Raw genomic sequence first — 23,166 nt, forward strand, 5'->3', positions numbered from 1 at the left:
CTGACCATTTTTTCTACTTATGAAACATAAAATTACGTAGGAAAACAAACCAATTGACAAAGTAAACTGTTATTCATTCTGTCCTGCAACTCTTCAAAAAGCCTCTGAAACACTGTACAGAAGAACCATCAGCCCTGGCCACTAGAAGAAACGCACATTATCCAGCAGATTCTTGCAGTGCTGGGATGCAGAAATAAGTGCAATCGGTGCCAAGCGCTGACCCTGACAGCAAGCTCTGTAGCTCAAAGGCGAACAGTTTGTCTCTGAGAACTCTGTTTGCAAAACCTGGAATGACAGTCTATCTGGACATACTGCATTCTCTGCAAAAAGCTCATATGGGCTACATATCCTAAGGAGCAAGCACCTGAAATGCTTTCCTACCATCTACTAGGTATGCATGTGCAAAGGAAAGATACGGCAGGCTGAATAGATATATTAGGAAATCATAAATAATAGGTGTATCATTTCTTGTAGATACATAAGGATGTTGTTAGATCAGAGCTGTGGTTCTGCAAAGCTTTCTTTTTTTGGTGCTGTGTTTTGTTTCTTTAAACAAGAATCATATATTGAAAATTCAGTAGTGAAAACACTAAGCACTGTTAATCAAATCTAGAGACTCCACCAGCAGAGTATGTAAAAAGATACTGCTCTCTGCTTCACAGGACATGACAGAAGGCACAAACACACACACCTGGAAAGCTGCTGACAATCATCTGCCTGCCAAATTAACTGCTACAAGTGCAGGCCTTTAAGGAGCATTTTCATCTTCATTGTAGTTTTAAGTTACTGGATAGAAGTGCCTGGAGGGTTCATGAAGGCATCTCCCTCACTGTTAAGGAAGTTAGATGATACTTTATTCTTGCATAGCATCAAATGTAATTGCATACATGTATTAGTTTCCATTGTACATTCCATCTAAGATGTGTTTGGGAATATAATTCTGCCTTAAGGCAGATACTTGAGTCCCTGTCTGTGATCAGCCTGGGTCACACAAAATTCTTGTCAAGTTCTTCATTTTGATGACATGAAATACATTCCAAATACAGGTTTAAAATACAACATGATTTTAAGTTCATTTGCACTTTAAACACAGCCTTGAATTCCGCTATATTATTTGGCTTTTAAGCCATATACAGCTCACTTCATTCATAAAAGAGTTCTGCAGCATCAATGGCATTAGCTTCCCAAGAAAACACTAACTTACCACTTTCTACTACACAAAGGGCTCTTTAAAACGTTTCAAGTGTCAGTTAAATCTGCATGTGCCTTACCTTCCTAATAACCATAAGCTGTGAAAAACAGAATTCCTAGAAATAAAGTCTCAAACTTTATATTGTTGGAATAGTCTCATTAAAAAAATATAGCAGAAACTAGAAGTCATAGCTGTAGTATCTCGCTAGATCATTTTCTGTCTTCTATAAAATAATGAAAAAATTGTTGTCTTTATAAAAGAAACAGAATTACGGACTTTAATAACCATAATATAAAGAATATAACCATTGGAGGAGCCACACTTACAATTTCTCGCCACAAACGTTCAGTACACTTAAGAAACTTTAGGTCTTTCACAATCTCTAACAATAATACGAAGGAGAAAAGATCAGCCAGAGCTCCCTTTTTTGCTAATATAGACACTGCCACTAAATTCACAGCCAAAACAGACTAATTCCAAACTCTTAAGGGCTTACAGCTTCCCCCCTCAACCCTGCCGCCCAACATTGACAGAATCAGGTCCAAAAAGCACCAGCCATTTCGAGGTAAGGAGAAAGAGACTGGCAACAGGTCTACCAACCCACCCTGTGCTGAAATACACTGCAAGTCTCCCACTTTGGAAACAATTCAATTTTTCAAGTATTCACTGAAATAAATTGATGGTGAGTATAATTTAAACAATAGCCCTCTAAAGTGTTTATCTGTAAAAGCAAAACTCTGCTGTAGCTCAGGCGGTAACTGCACAGTGTCAGCCTCTCCGCTCACCTCGGGTCAACATGCTTCAAACCCATTCTTGCAAAACCCCTTCAAAGCAAGTCACCAAAACCTACTGCCGTGGGTACTTCATGCCAAATTTCTCTTAACAGAACCACCAGCACACAGCTACTTATTAGATACACTGCAGCAACAGAAGTGTTCAAGCACCACGGGAACCACATCAAAAAGCCAACAAGATGGATTCAGAAGAGGCAAAATGGATAAACACAGCAGATGAGGAAGACCACAGAACAAGATGGGTGGAATACGAGTGGGACGGTTACCCAGACTGACTGGGTAAACCTTTCTGTAGGACTTCTTTTGTTCCCCAAACAAACACACAAAGTATTAATAGGTAGTTCACTCCAGGCTAATAAATACCCATATCCCACCTAGCATGTGTTACAGTTAACACAGAGAAACACCATACACAAGCAGTTTACTTACAGTACTAATTGTTCCAGAAGCCACAAAAAAAACCTGTTGTTTACCATGGTTTCCACTCACACTTTTGCAGAGTGGACGTGTGTGTATGGTGGGCTGACCACAGGCAAGCTCTGCTTTCTGCCTGCGCACCATACCAGGTCTGCCGTCCTGCCAGGCGGCCTCCACCACCCTCGGGTGCTTTACAAGCATATCAACTGCTTCCCTTACAAGACAGGTGTCAGAAAGCATGTTTTCCCACTAAAGCACACAGCCCTCTAAAGACTATTAGTAGGGCTCGGGAGAAGGAGAAGAGATTGATTTATTTTACACTGTGGAGTTTGCTTCTCCACAAAAGCAGGATTATTTTTGGTTAAAACGCTGACCCACGCCCCCTGAGCACAACCAACGTTTGAGACACAAAATTCCGCCCCTGCCCTCCCACAGTGCAAGGAAGAAGGCAGCGCCCCATGCCAGCTATGCCACACGCAGCCGTGCCCCCAACACTTTTCACTTCTGCTCACCAGCCTGAACCTCCCAGCTCCGATTTAACTGGGGGTGTGTGGAAAAACACAGAAAACGGGATTTCCACGGTCTCTCAGCCTCAGCTGGCCAGCTTGGGTGAAGAGTGACCCAGCAATCCTCCAGCCCACCCTGTGCAAGTCCTCCACGTCGGCTGCACGTGTGCTGCTAAGCGGGACTCCAGGGCCCACGATAGCAGCTACGAACAACCGCTGCACCCGTTATGTGCGCGGCGGGCAAGGGGAGGCTACCGACCTGCTCCTCCCCTGCAGCGGGCCCGCGTGGCTCTCTCCCGGCAGAGCCCTGCGTCGCTCCCATGGTGACATGGCCAGGCCACCCGCTGCCACGGGCGATAATGGCCGAGCCCACCACCCCGCACACCCCCGCCAGGAAGGGCTGGAGGGAGCCGAAGGGAGGTGGTGGCGGGGGTGGCCAGAGCCTGGCAGGGACAAAGCCGGCACTGAGGAGCCCGCCACAGAGAGACTTTGTACCGCCGGGGCCCAGCCGCCCTCAGCCGCCGGCCAATCCGGCCTGCGGAGGCCCCAGGGAGGCGAAGAGACATTGTCATTCTCCCTGGGATGAAAAGAATTGTTATTCTCCCTCTACAAAAATATTTCTTGTCTTCTTGCCCTTGGCAGCTGCCAGTAGCTGACGCGTGTCACGGGATAAACTAGAGATGTCCTGGGTTCAGGCCTGGGTGGGATTTCTGGAAGTAGTGCAAAGCTTTTGGATGGCACCCACAGACCTGCTTTATCAAGCAGAAAAGCACCCATCACTTCTACCTTTTCGGTCCATATGCTTCCTGAAAGAAAGCACCCCCCACACCTGCTGACATCCCCAACCCCACAGCCTCCATCAGGTACCCTCCCATCACCTAACAATCTTTCCATATCTGTCCCAAATACAGCAGTGCTGCAGTTAATTCAGAGGCTGGATTGACCATGTTGTTTTTGAGGCCATTATTACATTTAAAAAAAACCAAAACCACATGCTCTTGAGGTAATAGTATTCTCAAGGGCTTTCAGAAATGACTGGGCATTAAAAAGGAGAAGACTGGCAGAAGTTCAGCCGCACTGTTGTATTCACAGACACGGATTCTTTTCCCAGTGCTACTGTCATCCTGTGGCTGCATTATTTTGGGTGGATGAGTCAATATTTGAATCAACTCTGGGAAGGAAGAAATTAAGGAGGACAAACCATCAGGGAAGAGATTTCTTAAGCCAACACTTTAAAAAAAGAATGCAAACAGCATGTTACTCTGTGTGGCTTAACCTCAAATTTGGAGAGAAAAAGACAGGAAAATGCCAAAGCATTAAGTTGGCTCTTCTTTCATCTGGTTCCTACCCTCAAGTTTTACAAGTAACTGACACCACCCAACTTCTGTTGAAGTACCAGCAGTCCAGTATATGTGCAAACATCAAGGTCACTAGGAAAATGAAGCACAGAGGCCAGTCTCCTCACATAAATGGGGCAGAGTGAGATACAAGAGCAGCATGGGGTAGAGTGAGATACGAGAACAGCATCTGGCCTCAAGAATGTCTTCGTGAGATGCAGCAGGGCAAGACAAACCTGCTCTAGGCACTGCTGAGCACTTCTGCATATCTCTGAAATTGAAGACAGCTTTCTGAAAAGCTAGCACAGGCTGGCAGTATCAGCATAGGACATTATGCCACTGCTTCAGCAGGGAAGGCCACTACCCAATACACACCTCCCTGAAATGACTGGACATGACGACAATTATATGGGCTAGTTTTTACTTTGATAGAATACAGTAGAATTTTGCTGCAGATAAGTAGACGGCTTTAAAAGCAAGTATAGTTTCAGCCTGATGGCAATGTATTTTTGCAAAGAAAACAGCTGACAGGCACAAAGTGGGACAGGGAAAGGAGAAGCCACTAGATCACTAACGCATTCTCTTAACGCACGCATATCAAGTTCATGGCAGCAAAAAGTACGGCACCAGCCACCTGCAACTGCCTCCCTCCACACAGGCTCTGGCAGGGGATGAAGAGCCAGCTCTGCCAGCTCCCCCCCTTGACACAGCCCCCTTGGGAGTGCAGGCAGAGCAATGTAAGCCTGTCCCATGACAAGACCAAGGAGGATTACTTCTCATTCCATGCAAAAGCCATGGCTTGGCCTAAAGCCTCCTTTTATCGTGTTTTGTGACTATCAAAGCAACATGGTGTTAACACTAACAGTGAGGTTATCTGACTTCACTTCCCTGAGCTGCAAGGTTGCCACCATGGTTAACACACTTCGCTAGCCTGAGGTAAGTGCAACACAAATGCAGGAACTGACCACAGTTATGCAAGCAAAACAGACTTGTTTTTAATCCTTTACCACAAATCATCACCTGGGATGGGCCTATCAGTTTGTCTCCATTCAACTTCCTGCAATAACAGATGGAAAACAATTCATTTGGGCTTATAAGAATATTTCCTATGTTTGTCCATGAGAGTATAGCGGGCATGTAACTTTTTCTGCTTTTTTATTTCTTTTCTCAAACCAAACAGCTACCCTGCCACAATAGGCAGATAAATTGTCCTGTAACAGCCTGAAAGAGTGAGCAGTGACTCCTAGTGCTCAGGCTCACACTAGAGCTTGGTCAAGTGCCCAGATGCCCATACTGATGTGACAATCAGTGCAATCATAATTTACAAGCTATTCATCCTACAGTTAGTCCACAGAGAACAGACTTCAAGGCCTCCCTGAGTACTTTCTTCCCTTTGATGGAGCTATCCTCCCAAGGTGGGTATGTGGTTGGGCCTTAGGAGGAGAAGATGATGCCACTGAAACCAGAAATGGAAGGATACAGTACAGCAGTTTAACCAGTGACAAGAGCTGCAGGAACTACTCCTCTGGCACAAGTTACAGGACTCCTACAGCAGGAAAAGGAGAGCAGGTACTCGAGGCACCCAGTTGACCTAACAGCTATTCCACTGGAGGACAGCATCCCCATTCTCCTCCCTTGTAAGCTATAGGGAAGAAAAAAAAAACAACACAAACCTAAACCACAGCTCAAACAAGCACATCTTTAAGTGTATAATTAGATAAACCTTCTCTTCCTGACTATTTGTACTGAAGGCTACAAGACCCTGTCCATCGATCATGAGTGACTACACAGAATATGTGCAATCTAGCCAAAATTAGCTTGGGACAGCAGCACAAGCAGAAGAGGAGCCAGAGACCCAGCATGACAGTCTGTTCTGTCTATGCAGGTCTCTGCATGCTCAAGGGTGAGTGTCTGGAGGCAGGGCTGCATTCATCTTTCACTCCTTCTATTTCAAAGAGAATGTCTAGGTACAACTGAAGTCAGTCCTAGAAAGGATGCTGTTTCATGGAAAGTAATGGCTGGTTACCAATACCACGTCAAAATTACATGAATCAGGCTAACAATGTGCAGCTCTGTCCTCAGCAGTGTTTAGGACCAGCGATTCTGCATGTGCAACAACTGTAAAAGCAGTATTACATTCCAGGGATTTCATGAAATGTTACATAGTTGTTCAGAGAGTTTACTATGAACTTCCATGGAACAACTAATCATTATTAATTGTATGAGAAGCATGGAAATAACTTTTAATGACCACATTTTCCTACTGAGACTTTCAGCTTAAGTAATCAAGGCAGACATTGTTTGCCTAGGATCAGATTCAATCCACAGTCTGTGTAGCGCTAATTTAAAGAGATTGCTTCTGCAGCTTGAGTCACGTAAAACCTAGGATGTATTCCATAAATTATCTAATTTTACTGTGAATGTAGTGGTTGTGCTGCTTCTACCATCAGCAGAGGGAACACCCTTTTACCATTACATGACAGGATGCAAATTTAAAACAAGCAGCAGCCTCCCAGTTACTCCTACCAACCAAGCAAGGCTGTCCAGCAATCTGCCTGCAGCAACCACGAGCAGTTACGGTGTTATGACATAGGTGCTTTCTGCTTCCTTCCCATCCTCTCCACACCTCCAATCAAGCCTTTTAAGCGGCCCCTCTGACAATCATACATATTTAGTTATTTGTTTGTAAGCAGAGTTCAACACTTAACAGTGCTAGACAGCATGTCAAATAAGCAAGCTTAAAGAAGTGGGAACTGTTTTCAGTAAGAGACACTGGGAATGTACACTGCTAGTCCAGCTGTTGAACTGTCTGAACACAGACATCAGTTTTGCTTTTGTTTTTAAGCAAGTGTTCATGATCTTTTAATGAAAGGCACTGTAGAAGTTTCTAAAAGCACCATGTTGCCAAACAGCCTTTCCCCCTTCCAATCTCTTTAGACTGCTTTTTGTCATCAGTCTGCAAAATCACACAAATCAGTCAGCCCAGTCCTACTTAAATGATTCATAAATCCAATTATGCCCGCTTCTTTATATAGCGAGCTAGGCCCTAACAGATTCAACCTTCAGGATTACAGGATGTGTAGGTAGGTGACCTCTGACTCTCTACCTGCTCAGGACATACATATGGTTCAAATACGCAGCTCTACACTGCAGTTAAACCACATGAATGGCACAGTAATCTTAATCTGTCTTGAGGGGACGGGAATGCTGCAAGAAATGCTGCCCTGGCACTTGTTACTGTGTGTAGGAGTGAATCCAGTGGCACGCCACCAAGGTGGTGGGGCTGAAGAACTGACCCTGCAGCTGGAGGCTGCGTGAGCAGGGCTTGTTCAGCCTGGAGAAAGGATGGCTGCAAGGGCACCGAGCAGCAGCCCATCAGCACCGACGAGAGGGGATCGAGGAGATGCAGCCGGGCTCTTAAGATTGCACATGGCTGGAGGACAGGAGACAATGAGCAAAAGCTCAAACAAGAGAGGTTGGAGCTACAAGCTATGCAGCTTGTAGAGTCAGGAATGTTGGCCACCTCTGGTCTACTGTTAAGGATGCAGAAATATATGTGCTCTCCATGTTCCAAAGCAGTAATTCCGAGGCTCTTATTTTAGAAAGCATAGGTGTCCTTGTAAGAAACACTGCCCCACTTAAAACTGTATCCCACGCTCCACATGTATTTTTTCTGAGGTAATAACCAGTATAAAATTATTCGCGGCTCACTAAGCCACCTCTTTTGACCTTCATGTGGGATTTTATTTTTTGCAACCTAGACATACAGATTTAGACATTTTGCAACCTAGACATTTCAAATCAACAAAGCTTAAAAGACCTTGGTAAAGATTTAGAGTAAGATGCAGGGTCATTCTGAGCTAATGAAGTTCAAGTTCACAAAAATGGGAAAAAAAAGTACTCTGACAGATCTGTTACATGATCAACAACTAGGACTAGGAACAGTACTACAATATTTCTTACTGATAATTTTTTATTTCTGTAACTTATAGTATATTTTTCTCAACGGTTTTGCAATCTTGGTCATCAAGTCTGCTAGATGTCACACAAAGATTCCAGAGGTTTATTTTGCTGAAAAACAGCAGAAGACACTGCTTGTTTCATGTTGCTATGTCTTTGAAAAGAACGTGTGAATTAGTAGATAGATGCATAGCACCTTTCACAGGATAAATAAAATCAAAACAGCGAAGGCATTTGGTAACAGGCACTAACAAAAATGATAGCATTGAAAATAAAGAAATACAGCTTCTATTTATCCTAAACATGTTTACACAATACATTTTCTTCTCTGCAATGTTTTAAACTGTACAGTGTGTTCAAAAGTATACTGGTAAGCAAACGAACTACTGTGACATAATGCTAGAGCGTGATGCCGGGATGTAGCAGTGACTATCTCAAACCTTCTCTCTCATCCTTTATAATAAAATAAGTTTACCAGTAGAGTAAGTAAAATTAAAACAACTTCCTCTGGCATATACATTTCGACCTCTATTAATTTAAGAAGCTAGTACTGTTATTCTAAAAAACAAAACAAAGTAGTTTAAACAAAGTCAAACCACATAAACATGCACTGTGTTTCTCTTCGAACATCATACAGAAGTGCATATCAACACTCAAAAGAATCTCTCTTCTTTGCCCTCAACTTGCTCATTTTACACAGGAGGCACCACATGAGCACATTCTGGTTGAACGCTCATTTTGCTTACATCTCATTTCTTTCCTCTATCCTCCATTTTCCTTGACTGCTCCTTGCAAAGCAGTGAAACAATCTTCTGCTTTTAGCAATTTATCTGCCTTCCCTCACTAGAAGTCAAGCCCTTACAACATCAAAAACTTTACCATGGTAATCAATTCTTATGGCACAAATTAAGAGCACAGTAAAGAAAAGAAAGATCCATTTCTCATGCAGCTCATTATACTTATTAAGAACAAGTAAAAAATATGCAGAACGCACAAGACATAACATACTCAAAACATTCTTGTCCATTTTTTTCTGATACAGAGGTTAATTTAAAAAACAAAGCTCCAGACAGCAGCTCTTCAGCCAAGTTCGTTCTTTAGAGCACTAAAGCTCTGCTTCAAAGCTCTGCCTCTCCCTATCCTATTTATACTGGCAAACCTCCTGCTGAAGAGCTCGTTAAGAAACAAAGCAGTTCTGCAGCCCTATTTAGTAATAGCAAGGTCCCACACAGACTGAGGTATTGTGACCACTTTGTGGGTGCTGCTTTTCAGGAAGGGCTGGAATTAGCTTGAAATCAGTCCCCCTAGACTGAGAGTCCAGGGAAAAAGAGAGAGAAGAACCATCAGTGAGAAAGCAGATGGACACAGCCACCCCACTCATTTGCTTGCCTATCCTGTGACTCCTGGAAGCTCACAAGCTGGGTGGCCGGATGCAACCTCTGAAGCATCTTTTTCTAGGGGATAACTGGTTCTGGAATTCTGCTCAGAGTTGCGCTTACATGTACCCAGATTCCCTGTTGTAAGGCTTGCTTACCATTCAACTTGAAAGTTTCTCATTTCAAGGGAACAGTGCTAAAGAGTCTGCTACAGAACCCAGCTAGAACATTCCTGCCTATCCATGCTTCGGTGACATTTTCACGTCATATTTTCCCCCACACAGCTCCCTGTCAAAACAGGGCTTGCTTGTTTGTTATTTTATATAATGCCAACATCTTTTTTTTTTTTCCTTTTTAGTTTGGTCTTTCTATCATGTCTTTAGAGTCTTATTAACCAGCATCCTCTCCCTTTACTCCCAGAACATTAACCAAAGCCACTCATCTGTTAGTTTAAGTATATCACAAATTAGGAAGACCAATTAATACCCACATTTCCAAGTAAGTAACTAAAGGAGCAATAGCTATTCATCTCTCAGGAATGAAAGATAAGTCAATTTTAGCTTCATAAAACCAACATAAAGATCGTTTGCTCTCTTAAAATTGTCATCTGTTAATGACTTACAAAAACAAGCCAAGCGTGCTTGACTGACACATAAAAACTAAGTACGCATTTTATATTCTCTGGAAGCACTTGAGAAAACATTTCCAGTGTAAGATTAAGATGCCAAAAGGATTATATTTACCTTAATGATGTACTATAAGAAAATATGCAGCAAAACAACTCTCTTTGTGTGTGGCTATTCTGTTTCCCAGGACTCTACTGAGTCACTAAGCAATTCCCATTAATATTACCCTCTGTGCTTAAAGTTATTTATTTATTCCCAAACCCACGCTAAATATTTATATTTGCTGAAGACACCACCATAGATTAAATCCATTCTTTACCAATGTTTAGCTAAGAGATGAACTAGTCCAGGCCTGTGCGTTAGTATTTGCATAACTTTAGCACAATATTGAGTTCATTGCAGAAGTCTCTCCTCTTCTGGAGGCCTGTGGTACATCATCAAGCTTTCAGTAAGTGTGCGTGTGCTTGTTCTAAGTTGCTACGGAAATCCAGAAGAACTAGTTCTGATTTCAATATATTACTTACTCTAGTGAGTACTGCTTCATAAAACCTTTTAAAAGCATAGCTTGAAGAATGAACGTGACAGACAGAGAATGACAAGAATCCATCATTTCAAAGTAATGACTGGTTCTTACGGATGTAACTTGACCACTACCTTGTGAGGAATGTTGATTTTTGAGAGTCTTGGTCTACTTGCTGTGAGATGCTTCGGGTGTGATGTACAGCTGTGCTCCCAGTCCCACTCGCAAGGAGACGGCAATGCAGCACTGTGCTCCCTGAAAAACAAAGCCTCATTTTAGTTTTGTGTTATCACAAAAGAACAGACTGAAAGCCTGGGACACTAAAGTCCTTGAGATAAAGAGGATACATTTCCCCGGTTAGTTTGGCATGCTTTAGCTTCCCTGGCAGTCAGGTTGAAGCAGTGTCGAATGAGGGAGATGTCCATCCATTTTACACTTGCAGCAACACTATGAACTTCAAGTCAAGCACTGTTCCCCATCAGGCGCCCACACAGGCCTGCACACAAGGAAAAAATGCATTCTTGCAAGCTAAATAAGGTACAGACAGGAAGCATGCTTATTTTCCATTTGTTGCACTTGTCTTCTCCTTAAGGCATTTGGGCCTTTTGTTTTGATTTATTCTTTACTCCAATTGCTTTCTTCACACAGGATTGTACAGAGCTAAGCTAATAACAGTACTCTGTCCTAAGTATAACCTCACTAAAAACAGATGCATACGCTCAAGTTATTTCAGTTGATAATTTAACAGCTCCACTTGCCAATTGCAACCTCATTTTCTACTCCTTCCCCTCCCAGGGCTGCTTAACAGGCCTCCGTTACCCCTCTGCCGCGCAAGCTGTGTGTCAGCTTCCACTCAGCATTCCTGCCAGAGGGCTGCACCTCTCCCCACCCCTCGTCACAGCCCTTCATTATCCTGTGTAGGAGAACTGAAAAACGAGTGGTTTAACTACAGTGAAGGACAGACTTTTGACAGGAATAGAAACAGAAGCTAGCAGTTAGAAATTTCTTTTTCCCGGCACATCTCGATTGCCTTAATTCCTCTCAAAGAGCATCTTTCCAAAGTGTCCCACCTTCAAAGATATAGCCAGACTTCCTTAGAAGCATATTGTATTTCAAAAAAAGTGTTAGTGTTTTTTTTTTTTGGTTAATAATCCATAGCTACTTCTGTATAGCAGGAAAGCCATAAGAAATATAATGAAGGTATTTTGCAGAACTACAGTCTACACCATGTTTTATTGAAGTGTCTTCTGTGCAGCACCCACTTTTCCCTGAGTACAACCATAATGAGGTCCCAGATTCAAAAAAGGACACTTCAAGCATCTAACATTTTTAAAAGCTACAATTGGTCTCATTAACTTCTTCAAAACCCCACAAATGCAAGCACTTGCCAGATGTCGCATTGTCAAGCTAAAACGTTGTTTTCCATCTCTGCTGACTCTTCCAGCACCTTTCTCAAAGTAATATGCTACTCTTTTCAATCAAGGTAGGATTTCTGAAGTCACAGAAAAAGAGAACGCTTAATATTAATTTCTATTATCACCAAAAAGCAACAAGAGCTACACATTATGAACAAACATCAGCTTCATTGTTCCAGTCTTCATCGTTCCAGGCTGTATGCAGAATAAATACTCTTTTGGAAGCAGTAGGAAAGTTACACAAGGAAGCTAAAACTATACTACTATTAATGTTATAATTTGCCTCTCTGTGAAGATGCCAAAACTTATAAAAAATCCATCTGCCACAGAAATCACCATTCCAAGCAAAAAATGGAAATAGGAAAACATACTTTATAATGCCTTTGACACGGAAATGTAAATGAATACCTTAGCAAAATAATGTATTTCCGTTTCACAGCTTTCAAGTGATAGCACTGGAGCTGGCGTCACATTCTAATGCTAGTTTTTGTCTTAGGAATAATAAAGAGCAGTGAAGGAAAAATTTAAGTTAGGAATGCACATGAATTTGTGCAGTAAGGAGTCAGATGAGGATCTCTACACCTTACATTCAGTATTAGCTTTTGGAAGCCATCTCATGATGTTAATATATATATAACATAATTAAATATTATTATTAGAAACATATATATGCTTTTAAAATGCTTATTTTGATTTTTATATGAACCTGAGAGTACCTCTAGAAGCTGAATGAGAAGCAGATGTTAACAAAGTGAATTATTAATTTCCTTATTCCAGTTGTATAGAACAAGCAGTTTGCAGCTACAAAAAGATCAGTGTTTTTTTCTTGAACTTAGTTCACTTTGCAGCAATAATTTGTCACTAGCCTTTAGTTCCCCGAAAGATTTAATGAAAACATAAAAGGGATCCCGATTACAGTCCAATGACAACAGCTTTTCTGCTTTTGTGAAACAGTTGGAATAGCAAATCCAAGTGTAATCCAGATACATCTTAAACAGCTTGGAATTCCAGGCATATATAACAATTGTATCAACTAAACCTCCCTGTGAAAGGAGGAGATGCCTGATTAAGGACACTGGAAAGAAAAACAAAGATTAACAGGCTAGTGTCTTTTGCACTTTGATACTGATGGTCAGTAGCAGATGAAAGAGAAGCAACCCCATGTTTGAGTTACAAAACAAAAAATAATTGGTGCTAAAGTTAGCTAGTTTCATTTTTGGACGGCTTGTTTCAGGCTGCGACTCTGGCCAAACAAGCCCACTTGAAAACAAAGAGGAATTCTGCAAGAATGTACCGCTACCTTCCAACACAATTCCTCACAGCATTGAGAGCAATCATGTAAGCCTTTTGTCAACATGTAAAGAGAGGCTGAAAAATTCTAAGAGATTGGCATGCAGATAACTTACATGAAACAATCAAAGGAAGTCACAGACTAGGACACTCCACTGTCCCATGTCCAAATACACTGTACTAAGAATCCCTTTTACCAGGCAGATTTTATTTATTTATTTATATATATAAAGCTCAACTACTCATTAACACAATACCAAAACCCTAGGACAAACTTGCAGAATTCTTGTGTTGGTAAGAGCCTGGAAACTGTTGGCATCAGTGTATTTTCTAGACTAGTTTTTGTGGGTTTGGAGATACAACTGAAAAGTCATATTGTGCTCTGTGTTTGAATTGCTTTCACTGCTGCTGTTACCATTAGAGGAAGTGCTCTTGTGGAAAAATTACAGGAGAAATCTGAGTTCAGTCACAGCCAAATAATCACATTTTTACTTCAAACTTGTGTTTGAAGGCTGGCTTACACAGAACTATCCCAAAACAGTAGAAACTTATCTAATAATTGGTCTTGAACAAAAGCCTGCTGCATCTTGCACTGTGCCTGAAAAAATGAAACAGCCTTCTAATGCAGAACAAGAATATGGGAGGCTAGAAAGGCTGTGACAATGCCCATCCATCGGCGCTACTTACACTGGGGCAAGTGGGAGTGAAATATAATCAACCCCCTTTTCACACTATTAGTTTTTGATAGAAACAGTGATGAACAAGATAAGTCTAATACTCAAGTTGTGTTGTACAAGAAAGCATTCTATACTGTTATATAAAAAACCAGAATGGTCTGTATTTCAGAGTTGGAATATTTAATACCCTTAAGCGATATATCTTTTAATAATTAATGCTTCCCCCTCAGAAAACCGAATTCTTAAGTATGAGCAACTCCTGTTTCCCAGCAGAGAAGGAAAGTTGCACACATGCAGAAAAATGTTCTTCTCCACTTTTACAAGCTGTTAGTTCTCCCATAGGTAAGAGTAAAATACACTTTTTAAAAAAAAAAAAAAAAGAGGAATGGGGACAGCAGACGGACATCCATACAGCAGGTTTAGTAGTGCCCAGCAAACACTGAACAACTATTTTGTTTTCTTTCTGATGAGTATATACCTGTTTATCTTTTCTGTTCTCAAGCAAATTCCTGATTTAGGAATAACATCTTCTGATTATTCTGCCAGCCAAGGACAAAAGGTACACAGAAATCTCAAGCAAAACCACAAAGTTTAACTACAACTGCAGAAAACAGATTGCTTGGAAGCTACAAAAAAAGATTACCTGTTCAATGAACGATACATCTCTTTTCTGATGAAAAGTTTTCAGAATGGCAAGGCAAGCACAGATTTTCCCATTATTATTCCCTGACAGTATTTTAACACTTACCCTGGATGTTGCCACAGGTTTGCATGTCTACCCTCAGGAAGCAGCTCCCTCTTGTTAAGGGGAGTAATTCCTATTGCTGCTTCTAAAATAGTTATATATTTCTTGTACCGCATCCCGCCTCTCTCAGGAGTTTCACCACGCTAAGTTATCATCCAAATGCAGTTTCTGCAACTGAAGTCATGCCTCTTCACTTATTTGAACTGCTGTTTTTCAAAACATGCTGCAAGTTTCAAGCACATAAATAATGCTTTTTCCCCCCTCTCCCAGGCTTGGAGAGTTAGCAGGAGAGAAAAACCAAAGAAAAACTCCCACCAGATTCCCCTGAAACGTCATTGTTACATAATTCGATCTTTGAATAAGACACTAATGAAAATGATTGAAGAGACAATCACGGTTCTAAGCCTGGCCGGATAATGCACACTCTTCAATTGACTAATCCTTTGCTAAATCTCTGCTGCCTATAATCTTCCAAGTACTAATGGAGCCCTAGGTAACTTCTCTGTCAAATCAATCCAGGGAATGAGAGAGATCTGCACAGAAAACTTGGGACATTTTTTAGACACTGAAAGACAAAAACAGATTTTTCTTCAAACTTTCTCCTCGCCACCAGAACGCAATAGAAGTGATATCCAGTCAGAAAAGACACGGATAAACCTTCCCTTTCTTTACTTGTTGCAGAATTAAGAAAGCTAAAGACTCCATTACAATACCTACTAGTCGTTCAGATGCGTCTCACACAATGCCTGTTGCCACTTTCTATGTCAAAAGTGTTTTAGCCATGAGGTAGGTAGCCTCAGGTACTAACTACAAAGGCGGATGTGGATATACAAGTTGCAATAATAGTGATGTTTTGGAAGTGCTGCAGCACCGCCAAACGACAGTATTAAGGAGACTTTGTGGATTGCAAGAAGACCAGCTCAGGAACTATTCTGATGCTATTCAGACACTAAGAGAGTAAATATGAATGTTTTGTATATAATTTTAATGTATTAACTATATTACTACAAAGGTGCATAACTGTTATACAGAAATGTTAAAAGAACAGATGGGACAGGAAGTATTTCTTCTAAAGCCTTCAGCTACAACAACTCCCTCTGTACACTGCCTAAGTTATTCTCTAATCTCTTATTCCTTCAAGGGTCTGTCTTGGCACCAGAGCTGTTTAATATCTTTATCAGTGACATAAATGATTGAGTGCACCCACAGCAAGTTTGCAGCTGACACCAAACTGAGTGGTGCAGTCGACACAACAGAAGGAGGGGAAGCCATCCAAAGGGACCTGGGCAGGCTGGAGAAGTGGGCCCATGTGAACCTCATGAGGTTCAACAAGTCTGAGTGCAAGGTGCTGCACCTGGGTCGGGGCAGTCCCAACCATGAGCACAGACTGGGAGAACTCACTGAGAGCAGCCCTGCAGAGAAGGACTTGGGGGTTCTGGTGGACAAAAAGCTCGACATGAGCCAGCAGTGCGTGCTTGCAGCCCATAAGTCCTGGGCTGCATCAGCAGAGGGGCGGGCAGCAGGTGGAGGGAGGTGATTGTGCCCCTCTGCTCTGCCCTTGTGAGGCCCCACCTGGAGTGCTGCATCCAGGTCTGGGGCCCCCAGCACCAGAAGGATGTGGGGCTGTTAGAGTGGGTCCAGAGGAGGGCCATAAAGATGCTCAGAGGGCTGGAGCACCTCTCCGATGAAGAAAGGCTGAGAGGGCTGGGGATGTTCAGCCTGGAGAAGGGAGCCGCGTTCAGCCTGGCTCTAGGAAGACCTCACTGAGGCCTTTCAATACTTAAAGGGGTCTTACAAAGAAGGATGTAGAGGGACTCTTCACTCAGATAATAATGACAGGACAAAGGGAAATGGTCTTAAACTAAAAGAGGATAGATTTAGATTAGAGAAGGAAAATCTTCACTGTAAGGATAATGAGGCACTGGCACAGGTTGCCCAAAGAATCAGAATCATTAGGGTTGGAAAAGACCTTCAAGATCATCCGGTCCAACCATCCCCCTACCACCAATATCATCCACCAAGCCATGTCCCTAAGCACCATGTCCAACCTCTCCTTAAACACCCCCAGGGATGGTGACACCACCATGTCCCTAGGCAACTTGTTCCAATGCCTAACTACTCCTTTTGGGAAGAAATTCCTCCTAATTTCCAACCTAAACCTCCCCTGGCCCAACTGGAGCCCAATCCCTCTAGTCCTGTCACTAGCTATCTTCGATAAGAGGCTGACACCCAGAGAAGCTGTGGACGCCCCATCCCTGGAGGTGTTCAAGGCCAGGCTGGATGGGGCCCGGGCCAGCCTGATTTAGTGGGTGGCATCCCCGTCTATGGCTGGGGTGTTGGAGTTAGACAATCTTGAAGGTCCCTTCCAACCCAAGCCATTCTATAATTCTGTGATCTCAAATGAATACTAATAGGCTATCTGTGGGACTGATCTTAGAAGAGCAAAACAAAACTGAGCCTTTTTTAGATTCAGGGAGTACAACTACAAATGACGAAAGGAAGCATTCAGTTTCCACCTACCTACTTGCATGCTGACTTGTAAGAAATATGGAGTCTGAAAATTTGTGATGTATTAAGAAAGATAATTAACATATTAAGCACACAGAAATGAAATTAAGAAAACAATTAACTTTTGCAGGTCCCAAAAAAGCACTTAACTACAACTTCAAACGTCTGTATAGAAAGTATTAAGAAGCTTAAGAAAGTGAAGTACTACTGGAAGTCTCTAAGGACAGTTAATATCATTAAGCTTGCATGCATCCTGGCTTTTGATAGTTTTGTCAGATCTATTGTGAAAGCAGTATTGACTAGGAAAGGAAAAGACAAAAGGAGGCAGCAATTCCATCTTTTCAAGAACCTTCTAACTGCAGTAATCTATGCCAATATCCAATTTTTACTAGAACACAAAAACAGTTTGATAAAACCCAACCTTCCTTCAAAGTCAGTTTTGTCATCAACATCAGTATTACAGCAATTTCTCCTCTGAAGTGCCGTTTCTTCTTCTTTCTGTCCTCCTCAGCACTTTTTTGACTCTAAATTTTTCCCCTTATAGATCTAAGGAACAGATTTCCCTTATAAAAACTTCCTGAAAGTGTTTTTTTAAAGCCAGAGCCATAAGCAAAGTTAAGAAACCATTCAGTGCACCGTTGGACCATTCTTTGACTCCCTGGGGAACTAAATCTGACTAGAACAGGTGCCACACGGTTAGCCTTGTGCAAAGCTCACAACCATACTCCTACAAGGAGCACAAGCTTCTTCCAAGCTTCTTCACAAGCTTCTTCCAAGTAAAGTATCATGAAATCTTCAGATATCTAGAGGGAGTAAAGACTGACTCACCGTTTATCAACTTCCTTCAACTTTGTTTGAAAATAGAAATTCAAAGCTACTAGTACACCCATTGTTATTGAAGGACTACTTTTGCAGAGCAAACAAAAGCTTTAAAATATACCTTCATCCATTGTTTCCTGTTGAGGAGTTATCATCCACTCCCCTTCTTCTGGTTTAGTATTTTTTTTCAGGAAAAAACATCAAGTTTTATTGAAAGAACATAGCACATTCTTCCTAACTGGGAACATACAAGTGAACAAACTTAATCTAAGAATTATGCTGTTAAAGAAAAGTATGTGTCAACTTCAGGAACTCATAGTCCTCAGCTATATCCACACAGATAACAGCAAACCACCTCAGAGTTCAGCTAAAAAGATTATTTGCTTACTCAATGTATTTGTACTCTGCCAACCTTCTCCCCATAGATTCCACATTAATTACTTACTAATCAGTTTACAACATAAAGAAAATCCAGTAACATGCACTTCCATCAAATTGATACAGTGATATTTAGTGCCACAGCGCACTGTGGCACTATATCAAGGCTTGGAACCCGTCACTGTCTTACCAAGCTTTGCTGCTATAGGGAACAAGGACGCATGCAAACTTTAAGCTTTTCCTATACCTGTTTCAAAGTCCCCTACTCTTTTCTATCCTCCTTCTTTACTCTCTTCTGTGCTTCCTTAGCTGCAGCAGAAAAAATAAATGTGCTGGGGCAGTGATTTCTACCCTGGTGAACTTCTACAGAGGACTTCTGCAAAAGCAGTTCGGAGTATTTTCATTGTATTGTTCAATGTATTTTCATTCATGTTAGAACTGAGTCTAAAATTTTTGCAGTGGATGGTTTGGAAACTAAGACATATTTCAGGGAAAGGGGAAAGAAAGATGAAAGCTCTTTTCTGCATTGAAGAAACACTTAAGACATCAAAGTGAAGGCATCCTTTTACTCTAATCCACAATGGATGAAAACGAGTCATGCTCTCTTAATTAGATGTAGTGCATATTTCTTGTAAAACTGATGACAGAAGCATGATCATATCTTCAGTCACTTCAGACCCAACCCCAAAGGAGACAACAGTTGTCCACTGAAGCCAAAAATTACTTTGGAAAGAAAGAAAATTCTTTTTTTTCCTCATCCCTCAACAAAACATCTCTCCAACACCTACAGACCGAAGAATTCTGTCATGAAGAGAGCAAAAAACCAAAGGTCTTCTCCTACGCGCTTATTGGGTGACAAGAATAACAACAACAACAGACAATAAACTTCCAGAGCAAGTGTTTTGTTTGGGCTACACAGCTAAGAAACAGCAAGGGAAACAAGTCAATGCCTATGTAAAGCCTGATCCGTGGAAACAACCTTGAGGCAAAGGAACATCAAGGTTCAGATTTTGTATTTCTTTTTGGGAAGGGGGTCATAGGGGAAACAGTTTCATGGAAAGAGAAGAGGAGGACTTGGAAGCTTCTTTCACACAGCTTCAGTGGCTGCAACTGCTTTTGGCCCCTCCCTGGAGAGCATCCCTTGCCCGAACAGCCCATATGTTCCTGGAGATTCTCAGAATCAGCTTATACAAAGTTGTGCTAAGGAGGCTAGAGACACCAGCAGTCAAATCTGCCAGCTATTAAGCAGAGCTAGATGATGAATCAGATGTTAGAACTGAGAGAGCACGCTGGACTATAGACAGCCGTGCTGTCAGTGACGTACGGGAGAGATTTATCAGTTTTCTCTAATGATCTCTCACAAAAAAAAAAAAAAGTACTAGCAGGGCAAAGCAAACAGCAAATAGGTTGAACAAACACATGAAACCTTGGTTTACATGAAGCCAAAGCACTGCTGAGCTCAGGTTCAGTTTATCAATACAAGGGGGGCTGATGTTAAAGAATTAGTTCGGCATGACAGCGAAATGACAGCAAAAAGATTCTGGGAGAAGTATTACTGAGCCTGTCTTAGGAAAAATACAAAGTGGTCCAAAATATCTGATCTCATGCCTGGCTTAGTGGAAACATAGCCAAACAGAGATCTGAAATCTGAAATTTCATGTGTGTATAGACCACGCCTGAGATAACGTGCACGCCTTGAAGAAATAAAATGAAATTTCTCAAAAGCAGTTCTGGATTGCTAGTCCAAAAGAGGTGCAGGCAACAGTATGGAAAGAGAGCAGGCTGTAGGAAAAAAAAATCTGAACAGAAAGGGATTCTCAGACAGGCTTACTTTATATTTTTCCTCACATACCTCTTACTGACCCTTAATATCGCATCACACAGCATTTTTGTCTTATGATGTTATACATGTGAAAATACAGCACTAATGAGTTTCATTCTTTCCACGGCTCCAGATTAGGAACTGTGGTTATCTCTGAGGTTCCAACACTCAGATACACAATGACAACCTGACCTAATTTCAGGAAGCCTTGGGTAGCTCATGTTTCCTTAAAACAAAGCATGCAGCTCATGAATATACAGCAGGGTAGATGCCATACAAGATATCAGGCCAGAGCTTCCACAGCTCTGTGATTTTTAAGATCATAAACATTTCAAGTACGCTCACAGCTGCAAGAGTCATGTAATGCTGGACAGAAAGGAGAAGCCACACTCCACATTCTCATTTGAAACAGAAATACAAAATATTACCTAACATCATGCACTTTCAAAAAGCAATTATCTAATTCAAAACAAGCAAATACACACTAAAAAACAACCCAAACGTTAATAGTTTAAGTTGTAAAGTGATCTGTAGTGGTCTTAAGCAAGTTATAAATCACAACTTACGTGTTCACACACCCCGCCCCCCCCCCCAAAAAAAAAAAAAAAAAAGGATTTACTTCTGAAGTGTGACCTAGCTGTAAGGACATCCTCAGTACTGGTGAAATATACCAACCATTAGAGGAGGAGAAGCAGCTATGGAGAATCTGCAGACAAGGAGCAGACATACTTGAGAAGGGAACTGGCACAAGAGCCTAATACAACGCCGCTCTTTCTGAGGAAGAGGGTAGGTTCAGATAGTTGAAAAAGCAGACAGTGGTTGAACAGTTCTGTTACGGCAAAAGCATCAGGGAGAGAAACCTTGGCAGAAACGATAAACTTCAGTACTTCCCTGAGGACTGACAAACAATTCAGAGTACGTGCTCATGGGACTGAAACCAAACCTTTAACTGTGAATGACGACATGCACCGGTGCACTGCGTCAGCATGGCCATGCAAAACCAGCAACACCCACTCGGGTGCTGCCGTCTTTATGGGAAACTCCCCACTTCCAGGCATTCTCCACTATGGCAAGATCCACAGTAGAAGACAGACTTAAAAACTATGCCCGATAGTCTCACTGTCGTAAATGTTTGTTTTACAAATCGATTGTCTCATTTTCAAGAAGCCATTCACAGAAATTCACTGCAACGCAGGATTATGATTCACAGGCCTTAAGCTGCTGATCTTATCCAAGATCAACTATCAGATTTAATACATTATTTTTTTTTCCCCCAAGGAATGAGCGTTTTCATACCTGCTTGAAAATAAGCCAGACCGGAAAATTTCTAACTTCATCAAACTGTACCTCCTATACCATGTCAGTGCTTTCTTTTCCCCTTTATTGGAACAACTAGTTCCAGGATTGCTACAAAAGCATGAAATCAACACAGCCAAAGCCTGATAAAAGCTAGACTGTCCTTGAGACTGTAAATGCTGTTATTTCAGCAATTAAATGAGAACAGTCTTGTAACAAGAGTTTTCTTTGCTGTACAAGGAAGTTTTGGAGACAGACAATGTTGGTAACTCAACATACACGTGCACACACAGACGCTTACTATTGCCAAAATTTGTACCAAGCTGAACGCTGGTTTGAAGTAGTTCTGGAATATTTTGTCACTCCCCACTTGACGATTACTAAAATTCAGGAACTTTCAGATGCTTTTATGCATCTAGATTTTGTAAAGGTATATCTCAGCTTGTGAGCCTGTATGTTATTTTAACTACTACAAAAGATTTCCTGGTTGTCCTTACAAGACACTGAACCAGGAAAGGTGACGGGGGGGGGGGGGGGGTGTGTGCTAAGCAATCAAAACATATCAGAAACTTAATTACTTTGATGCTTCATTCTGAAGAGCTCTACTGAGATTATAGTTCATGAAAAGAATCAGGATCACTCTAACCCCGCCGCATACTTCCAAATACTTGTCTTTAGTCTCACAGAAGCCCTGCGCAGGGGCACTGAGTGCAGCAGCAATTGTTGGCACTGTAATTTGGGGCAACGCAGAACGCAACCGAAGTTGGATGCAGCTTCTCCAATGCCCTGTCACCACCTCTGAAGAAGGGAAGAGGAGTCCCTGCCGCTACTTGAACACTAGGCACAGGGCATAACAAGGTGTTTGCACACAACAGCCTGTAAGCAATTATAACCGTAAACTTACCTAAAAGTCAAATACATGCAGAAAGCTTCCTCAGAAGCCTGATGAAAGCCCTCCTAAGCACTAGTTTACACTAAGTACAATCTTACTGACTGTCTCTAAATGGCACACGTGCTTGCACCACGCGCAGCAGCTCAGACTGTTCTCAAGCACCCTTATGTCCTATCGGCTGATATGAATATGCACACGCGAGCTTCCTGTGCTTCCTAATACCTGATCCCATGGATCCTGACAGGCGGTGTTGCCTGGAACAGCTCGCACACGAAGCCTTGGACTACCAACACTTCAGGAAAAAAAAAAGAAGCAGTTTTATCGGTCACTGCATACGTGGTTGTTGCTTTTTCTTCCCCTCCCCCTCTGAATCACAGCTGAATCACAGCCCTGAACAACTGCCTCGAAAAAAAAAAACAAAAAAAAAACAGATTTTGCTGCATAAAAGAGAGGCTAAGTCACTTCAATTTGCCCCGATCCCACCCTGGTAATCACACCCCAAGTTCAAACCCAAGCAGACCTTGGGTGGCCTCTGCTGGAGCACAGCTGCGGGGCGCTCACACACCCGGACCCGGCGCCAGCCGGCACAGCGCTCC

At 42.0% G+C, this 23,166-nt stretch overlaps 1 protein-coding gene across 6 annotated transcripts in view; it reads right to left on the reverse strand.

Annotated features, from left to right (window-relative positions):
• The window catches only part of TJP2 (tight junction protein 2), a 65,311-nt gene that overhangs the window by 41,024 nt on the left and 1,121 nt on the right, over positions 1 to 23,166 (reverse strand). For 3 of the 6 annotated variants that reach the window (XM_040542302.1, XM_040542299.1, XM_040542300.1), the window contains one exon: positions 10,863 to 10,983. Coding sequence is in view for 2 of the 6 variants with exons in the window: in XM_040542295.1 (XP_040398229.1) it covers positions 10,863 to 10,983; positions 14,859 to 14,971 (234 nt within the window). In the remaining 4 variants the exon portion in view is untranslated. Of the gene's footprint in view, positions 1 to 2,915; positions 2,939 to 3,168; positions 3,273 to 10,862; positions 10,984 to 14,858; positions 14,975 to 23,166 lie in introns of those variants that run through there. The other 3 variants (XM_040542295.1, XM_040542297.1, XM_040542301.1) reach the window with 3 other exon arrangements.

The sequence above is a fragment of the Cygnus olor genome, chromosome Z (assembly GCF_009769625.2).
Source record: "Cygnus olor isolate bCygOlo1 chromosome Z, bCygOlo1.pri.v2, whole genome shotgun sequence".
Taxonomy (NCBI): domain Eukaryota; kingdom Metazoa; phylum Chordata; class Aves; order Anseriformes; family Anatidae; genus Cygnus; species Cygnus olor.